General features: G+C 42.6%; 1 protein-coding gene across 1 annotated transcript; it reads right to left on the bottom strand.

Moving 5' to 3' along the window:
- Positions 1 to 188: 188 nt before the first annotated feature.
- Positions 189 to 8,476, bottom strand: DHX32 (DEAH-box helicase 32 (putative)). The gene is given in 4 exon segments (XM_074959645.1): positions 189 to 331; positions 3,950 to 4,156; positions 6,858 to 6,926; positions 8,332 to 8,476. Coding segments are annotated over 4 exon segments (564 nt in total).
- Positions 8,477 to 8,531: the final 55 nt, after the last annotated feature.

Raw genomic sequence — 8,531 nt, 5'->3', positions numbered from 1 at the left:
TTCTCTTTCCTGTTAAATACCTGTATACTTCAAGTTGAAAAACCATTGAATGGATTAATTTTGGGACATATTGCACATACTGGTTCTGTTTGGTTGAAAGTAGTTGGATGTAAAAGTCATTGAATAATTCATCTTTGTTCAGCAGGAGTTCGGGGATATTTTTCATATTCTTTGTCTTACTGTTTTATTTAGTGTTCCTCTTTCATTGTTGAAACAGGTGATAAATGATTGATTACTTCCTGCAGAATCTCCTTGCTTTCACTAGGAGGCAGATTGCTAAAATATTATTGAGGTGCCAGTTTAAAAAAAAAAAATTTTTTAAAAGATGAAACTTAAATGCTTTATATATAGACTTCATGGCTTGTGCAAAAAAGTGCTTGAAGCCAGTGATATGTGCAACTGCATATTTAATGCATCAACAATTAGTATTAGATTTAGTTCAAAAAGAAGAACTTCCACCAAAATGTAGCTGTATGTTTGTGCTCTAAGCAGACTTGCAAATTAACATGCTCAGCCTGCACTTGGAGTGATTGGGTTCAGTTCCCAGTGCTGCGAATCACATTAAATATTAATTACGGCGTTTTTCTGTATTTGAGTGCACAGCATGCTCAACAAAATACAGAGAAAGGGTGCATTCTGTAGAGCCCTGGGAAGGAGAAGTCAGAGGGAAACTTTCCTGGTGAAATGTGTATGCCTAGTACAGAGCAGATGTCAGAAGAGGCAGAGGTGTTTGTAGACGCAGGTAGTTGTATGAGATGATTCAGTTGCATAGGCATATTAAAAAAAGCATTTGCTGGAAGTGTCATTTTGGGGGGAAAAAACTGGTTAACTTTCTCAATTAAATTATTTTACTAGAGGAATCTTGCTGCTTTAGCTCCCCTTTGGTCTTAATGCTAAAATACATTTTCGGTTTTTAGAAATGCATGTTTAATCATTTTAGGGGCATTCTTTTTTAAATGGATTGAGTACAATTACAATGACAGACTTGGAGATGTATTGAATGTACAGGAAGGTGCAGTGTGGCTTACAGAATGTACACTCTGATTTAGGGAATGTACAGTCTGATTTCCTGTATTTTTTTTTAGTGAAAAACATAATAAAAGGTTGGTATACATACAATATACCATACAGTGTTATGCAAAGACACAGCATAGACCAGTAAATATAAACAAAACAGAACTGGGCCCAGCAAAAGCTGAAAATTCCAAGCACTTTCACATATGTTTGTAAACAGATTATGAAATCTGTGTGAAAATAATTCCTTACCATGCCAGTCTTGTCCCTTTACGTGAACTTATGCACACAGTTTGTCCTCTCCTTTCATGACCATCTTCACACTTTTTCACACCACCAAGAGGGGCACTGGTTATGCTTGGACCCCTCTCTCAAACAAAACCATAAGGAGAGCAGGCAGAAATATTTCTGATTAAATTTTCTTTTGTTGAAAAATGCTATTTTATCAAAACCAAAATGTTGTGGAAACTTCCGTTTTGACATCTTTTTAGTCAGGAAGGTTTCTGAAGTCCACGATGGGTTCTTGGGTCAGAATGAGAGAGCAGGAGTTGACTGTCTCTTGTAATCTGGTTGTTGGGATGTGGGAGATCCAGGTTCCAGTCTCTGCTCCTAATAAATGCAGATCAGGAACTTTGAACCTGCATCTCCAGACCAGTGACTTAACTACCAGGCTATAGAGTCTGGTCCTTCCTCCCCTGTGCATCAGAACAAAAACAAACTGAAACCTCATACGGTGAGATCCTTTCTCCTCCTCCTGAAAACCCATTTCTATCATAAATCCCTGAAAGAAACTACCCAAGTACTACTGGCTAGGTCAAGGGCCATTTTAAATTAACTTTTTTTCCCTTCTATAAATATCAGCTGACTGTTTTGTTTTTCATCCAACCCTTTGTTTATTGTTTGCCTTTTTAGATCATGAACTCAGTGTGGTAGGGGTTGGTTTACCAATACTGTATAGCTGAACAGGATCTAGTGCATACTAGGAAAGCTACTGTCATAGAAATAATTGTAGACCATTGTCCAGATCCTAACTTTCTTGCACTACTGTCAATGTATTCTGCCTCATCTCTTCATGTGCATTGTATGTAGTTAATGCACAGCTTGAAGGGGTGCTTTTAATTCAGTTTATCAGCTTCATTCGTTGTATCTGTCCTGCCTCAATGCAGGGGACTGAATTAGAGGAGCTACCAAGGTCCTTTCCAGTCCTATATTTCTATGATTCTATGAGCTTCTGTCAGATGTTGCCTTCACTTTCTGATTTGGCATGTCTGGGTTTGGAGAGCAAGGTGCGGAAGATTCCTGAGCTGATAGGCCCAGTGGGGCAGGCTTAAAGGTAGAGTACCATCTACTTGATAGAACACTTTCATAACTGAACACTTCCCCTCCACATGCACGTGCTCTGCCATCCTTCAAGGATCCAGCTCAAGAGAGGTAGAGGTCAGAGTCCCAGCAGTTGATTTGGTGATTGGGGAGTGGTATGGCTGCAGATGGACATAGTTTGGAAATGGGGCTGGCTGCCATGGATTAGGGACGGTTAAGAGGTAGTCTTGATAAGCAGAGTGAGTAAGGGAGTCATTTCTTGCTAGAAAGCAATGCCATGCTGACAGGAAGACCAGAGCGGTCAGAGAAGAACAAATGTTTTCAAGGGGGTTGTAAGAATAGCCCTACCAAATTCACGGCCATGGAAAAACACATCACGGACTGTGAAATCTGGTCTCCCTCCGTGAAATCTGGTGGGTTTTTTTGGTGTGCTTTTACCCTATACTATACAGATTTCACAGAGAGACCAGTGTTTCTCAAATTGGGGTTCCTGACCCAAAAGGGAGTTGCAGGGCGGGGGTCACAAGGTTATTTTAGGGGCATTGAGTTATTGCCACCCTTAATTCGCGCCGCCTTCAGAGCTGGGCAGCTGGAGAGCAGCGCCTGCTGACTGAGGGCCCAGCTCTGCATGCAGTAGGGCAGAAATAAGGGTGGCAATAGCATACTGTGCCATCCTTACTTCTGCGCTGCTGCTGGCAAGGCACCTGCCTTCAGAACTGAGCTCCCGGCCACAGCTGCCACACTCTAGCTGCCCAGCTCTGAAGGCAGTGCTGTTGCCAGCAGCAGCGCAGAAGTAAGGACAGCAGTACTTTCTTCCTGCAATAACCTTGTGACCGCCCCCACTCCTTTTTGGGTCAGGATCCCTACAATTACAACACTGAAATTTCAGATTTAAATAGCTGAAATCATGAAATTTACGATTCTTGACTGAAATGGACCATGACTTTGGTAGGGGCCCAGATATAAGCCACTCTCCGTCTTGTTTTTTCTGTAGCTAAACTGAGAATGATTCCTCTAGTTTACAATAGGAGGAATGTAAATCTAAAAATGTTCAACAAACTGCTGCTTTTGTGTTGTCTTTCTGTTGTAAATTTGGTTGGAATTAAGATTATTCTTTGGGTAATTTCACACAGACAACCCCAAAGAGAAAACAACCCTGTAACGAGAAGTGCTGAAGGGTAACACATTTCTGGAAGCCTACACCACCTCTCAGCCTCTAACATGGATGTATGGACAGAGGTTCCCTTTCCTAGTGAGCCATCAGGCTGTGGTAGATGAATACCAGAGGAGGAGGCTAGAGTATGTGGGAATATTGGTCACATCATCTAAGGAATTAAAGGCGTACAAATGTTTCCAGTACAGTGGGTAGAAGAATTTTAAAAATATACTAATTAATGACAGCTTTGTAACAAAAGTGAACTTGGCTGACACTATAAGAGAAATTTGTTGTATAAATCATAAGTATTTGAATAAATGGAAGAAAAGTGTACCAGTAATCCTTTGCAGGAATCAAGGGAATACCATTATCTATCTTAATTTCGAGTTCTCTAAGAGCAATTTGTTTAACTTAAATACTGTGCTGTCTTTTATTCATATCTATAGAATTAAACTAAACCATATTTTTTCCTTACTTGTATAAAGTAACCAGATAAGAGAGCTTTCTTTATGCTTAACATGTTTTCTTTTGATTCAAAGTCAGGTTCTGAAATGGGAAGTTCAGTACATTTCACAATCTCTGCCAGTTCAGCTCTGATAGCTTCTGCCCTCCTCAGTGCAGAACAGCTTAAGAAGTAAACATGACACCATTTCTCAGCATCGTGGTCTGAGGGAGAAGAAGTGACAGCATGTTGCAGGGGTGGCCAAACTGTGGCTCACGAGCCACATGCGGCTTTTTTACCATTAAAGTGCGGCTTGCTGAGCCCCCCGCGCCTCCCCATTCTCCCCCTACTAGGCTGGGGGGAAGGGAAGCTCAGGACCTCTGCTTTGCAGCGGGGAAGTGGGGAGGTGGGTCTTGGGGCTTCAGTCCTGCGGGTGCACCTGCCAGTACTTAGGGCTTCAGGAGGAGTGGGGCTGAAGCCCTGAGCCCTGTCAGGTACCTCCCGTGGGGCTGGAGCCCCAGCTCCCAGCAGGTGTGGCCCGGCTCTCGAACTTCTGAAGATTGTGGTATGTGGCTCGGAGGTCCAGTAAGTTTAGCCACCCCTGGCATATTGCTTTGCCATGAAGTACAATTCAGATTGGGGGTAGGAAGTACATTAATGTGATGTAACAGAATAAGTAGATGGTCCCTTTGGCACTTGCTCCTACCCACAGAGGCATGGCTCCTGGATAAAATACTGTTCTATCTGTGCAAGAGCTTGAAAGAAGAGTGGGGATGAGCAGCTGTCTCTGACAGAACTGCCCAAATTTTGAGTCCAAGAGCCACATGGAAAACTTATCCTCGTTTAGCTTGCATCTAAAGTACATAGTAGGCCAACTCCTGAGTCTTTACTTAGTGTTTTATATATATTTTTATTTTATAGAATTTTTCAGTTACATCTTCCAAAATGAAAGTTACTCAGAACAGAAAATCCAAATATCCAGATCTATTGTTCAAAAGATATCTATAAAATTATCCTGAATTTAGCCTGCTGAGGCTGCCTAACCATTTCAGGTTTGTGTCTCTTTACAATTAGATGGCACAAACTCACATATAGACTAAATACTGGAGGCTTGGGTAAAACAGAGACCACAAAAAATAATAAAGGGGGGAAAATTGGTAAGTACCCATTAAATCCCTCTCCCGCATTCGGTGACCAGATCATCCCTTTAGTCCTTAATTATAACAAAATAAACCCCAGCATAAAATATGCATCAACATTTTTAAAATCTAACTACCACCTAGACTGGGCTGTGTGGGTTTGTGAGGGAGGCACGCCTCTCTTTGCATCCCTCCACTGGATCCCTTTTCTCTATCACATCAAACATTAACTGCTGGGCTTCACTTTCCAGGCCCTTCACAGTCTATCCCTACCCTACCTATCATCTCACATTCACTATTGAAATGTCAACTCCAGCTTCCAATTGGCCAGTGATTACTGATTTGCTAAATTTTCAAACAAGCACTTTCATACTTTCTCCCATGCTGTCCCTCATGCTTGGAAGGAGCTCCTCATAAACATCCACAAAACTAACTCATCATCTTTGTAATGGGGTGGACTTGAAGGTTTGCCTACAGACAACCCAGGGGTTGCTGCAAGAAGAGAAATGCCAAAGGCTATGTCTTGATGCTAGGTTGGAGCTTGCAGAAACCGAGAAGAGCTATGTCAAAGAACACGTACGTAAAGAAGCTGAGCGGAACAAAGGCCTGGAAAAGGAGATTTTCGTCTGGAGGACAGATAGAAGGAAGCAAGATATCTGTTCATGCTACAGAAGAATAGTCTTCCCCTGCCACCCCCCAATCCCATCCCACTACAAGAAGAAATCGGAACAGGCCATAGCTGGAGTTAGGGATGATTCAGCGTACCCTTCAGCAACAGGTTGCTGAGTTGGCCAGTGAGGTTGGTAGAAGACACATATTTGCAGAAGCACATGGGGCATTGAGAAAACAACTCCAGAACCTAATAGAAATACACGACCATAGAACTGAAAAGCTTGTAGAAATGTGTGACAAGGAACCAAGCACAGGGACGACAGAGCAAGAAACTTGTGTTAACACAGGCAAATTAATTAGCAAGGAATATTGCTAAACAGGGTCCCTGGGCTAGAATCCTTATCACTCCCCCCAGACCAATAGGGGAAGTACAGGCATCAAGAGTAAAAAAAGTCAAGAACTATGAGTTCCAAATAGAAGCCAAGGAATGGGCTTAGAGGCCATTAGACTTTTGGGTTTTCTTGTTTTGGACTTTTCTGCTAACCCTGGAAGCAAAATGGATTGAGAGGTGACCTGGTTAGAGGATTGATAAAGGGGGCCTTAGACTGAAAGAACACCTGCAACACCCTATCTTGACAGGAGGGTTGCTCTGGAGGTGAGAGGCTCAACTGCACTCCTTCAAAACCCTCCTTTGCTGTGAGGTCTACAAAAAAAATGACAACAGTTAAGTCACTGGTGCTCTGGTACCTTGTATTCTTGCATCTCAGTGTCTATCTATCTGTTATCCCTTGCCTTATACTTAGATTGTAAGCTGCTTTGGGCAGAGACAGTCTTTTAGTTTTGTGTTTGTACAGAGCCATGGTGCATGATGGAGGCTCTTAGGTGCAATGGTAGTACAAATTAATTATTATTGTGCTAGTGCCTAGAAAGCTCAGTCAGAATGGGATAATTTGTCCTGGCTTCTGTACAAACAAATAGACCTTACAAGCTAAAATTGTCGTATCTACCTACTATGGGTCATTTTAAAATTTTTTACTCCCCTGTGGATTGAAATGAGTCTAACAACAACCTGAAAGAATTATTCACAAATACTCTAGAATGAACCAACCTTTAGCAATGAATTTTGTGTCTCTTTGTGATCTATGCTGTATTTTTGTATGGTGTACACATTTACATTGGCTTGTGGAGTTTGTGCTCGTTTCTTTGTAGGCCTTGTAGACATTGGTAAGAGTATAGTGATCTCCTGTGCGGTGGAAGATTTTTTGCCAGCAGGTAAGAGTAACCTCCTCTGTTCCAGGGGATGGATGTTAGGTGCTTTTAGAAAAGGGGAAAACAAATCAAGCCAACAATAATCCAAACCACTAGGTGCCTGTCACAATGTACAGTGGGCAACAAGTCCATTAACTTTTTTCTGATAGTACCCTCCACACTGGCCTCCAGTCTGGGACCTCTTGTGGTGCCTGACAGTGAAGAGAGAAATAGGAATATTCCTTCACCCCTTCATTCATTTTTTGCTTGCTTCCTTTTCAGTGGAAGTGGACAAAAGATACTGGGACGATTCCAAGAAGAGGATTGAACGCAGGGAGAAGCCAACGAAGAGGAAAGCCAAGGGCAAGCTCTTACAGAGCTGCCAACTTTCCCAGTTTTTTTGTGAACCTTGTGATTGTATTTGTTTTTTTAATAACTGCTCAAGTGTCGGAAGAAAGATGAGGATGATCTTACGCTCACCAAAAATGGCTGCCCTTCGCTATTGTTTCCACAGAACTGAAGCACAGGCTGCTCTCACCACAGACAGCTGCCATCTCCCTATAGCCTTTGCAGGTGGGAGTAAGGCTGTTTCTAGTAAAGATAGTCACTGACTCCCATTGTTTTCAAGATAGCCATTCCCTATTTATTATGTTTGACCTAGGCAGGAGGCAGTGTGGGAACAGGGGAATGTGTAGAGACAGGATATGTGCAGGGTAGGGAGGATGATTAGAGGGTCAGAGGAATGTAAGATACAGAAAACTGAGGGGGAAAAGGAGGAGAATATGGCAGGAGACTGTGGGTAGCAGGGAGTGACATGGGCTGGGGTAGGAACTGAGTTAGAAGAAAGGGAGAGGGGAGTGGAGGAGACTGAGGCGAAGGGCTGGTTGGATAGGGAGAGAGTCAGAACAATGGTAGGTGAGGGGGATGGAGACTAGAATGGCAGTTTCCTCACCCCAGGGGTTAGAAGAGAGTAAGCGGAGTTCCCGCCATGAGCAGTCATTTGGGAGATCTATGTTTGGGTGCGCATTTGACACTGGATTTTAAAGCTGAAATGATCACATGCATTTTCACCTAAATACTTACACGGTCTGAAGAAAGAATTGCCACGGTGTATGGCCTCCATTAGTGGCTCACTAAAATCCTTTCATAACATGATTTATTGACAGGAGGGTAGGACTCCACCACTGCCAGCAAAAGCATACTCAGCAAAATGCCTTTCTATTTCAAGGATGGAGGTAGCTGAGAGTATCACCCTCAAGATCGTACCTTCATTAAACACTTCTGAATAGACTTCAAATCCAGAGCCAGATTTTAGGCATAAGGTAGTCCAATCTATCTCTCAAGTAAGATCACCTTCTGACTTAGCATATTATTTGCACTAGCTGTTCTGATAATTCTACCTGGATGGGAGTAGATGATGATCATTTCACTGGTGAAGGAGTTTGTCAGAGACCATTCTCTTTTCCCATCATGTATCCCTCTCAGTTTCATAGATTTTGAGATCAAAAGGGAACCATTATGATCATCTAGTCTGACCTCCTGCATAGCACGGCCATTGAACCTCACACAGTAGCTCCTGCAACAAGCCCATAATTGCTAT

This window comes from Natator depressus, chromosome 7 (assembly GCF_965152275.1).
Source record: "Natator depressus isolate rNatDep1 chromosome 7, rNatDep2.hap1, whole genome shotgun sequence".
Classification (NCBI taxonomy): Eukaryota; Metazoa; Chordata; order Testudines; family Cheloniidae; genus Natator; species Natator depressus.
Note: the sequence above shows the minus strand (reverse complement) of the source record. Positions and strands in the feature narration are given on the sequence as shown.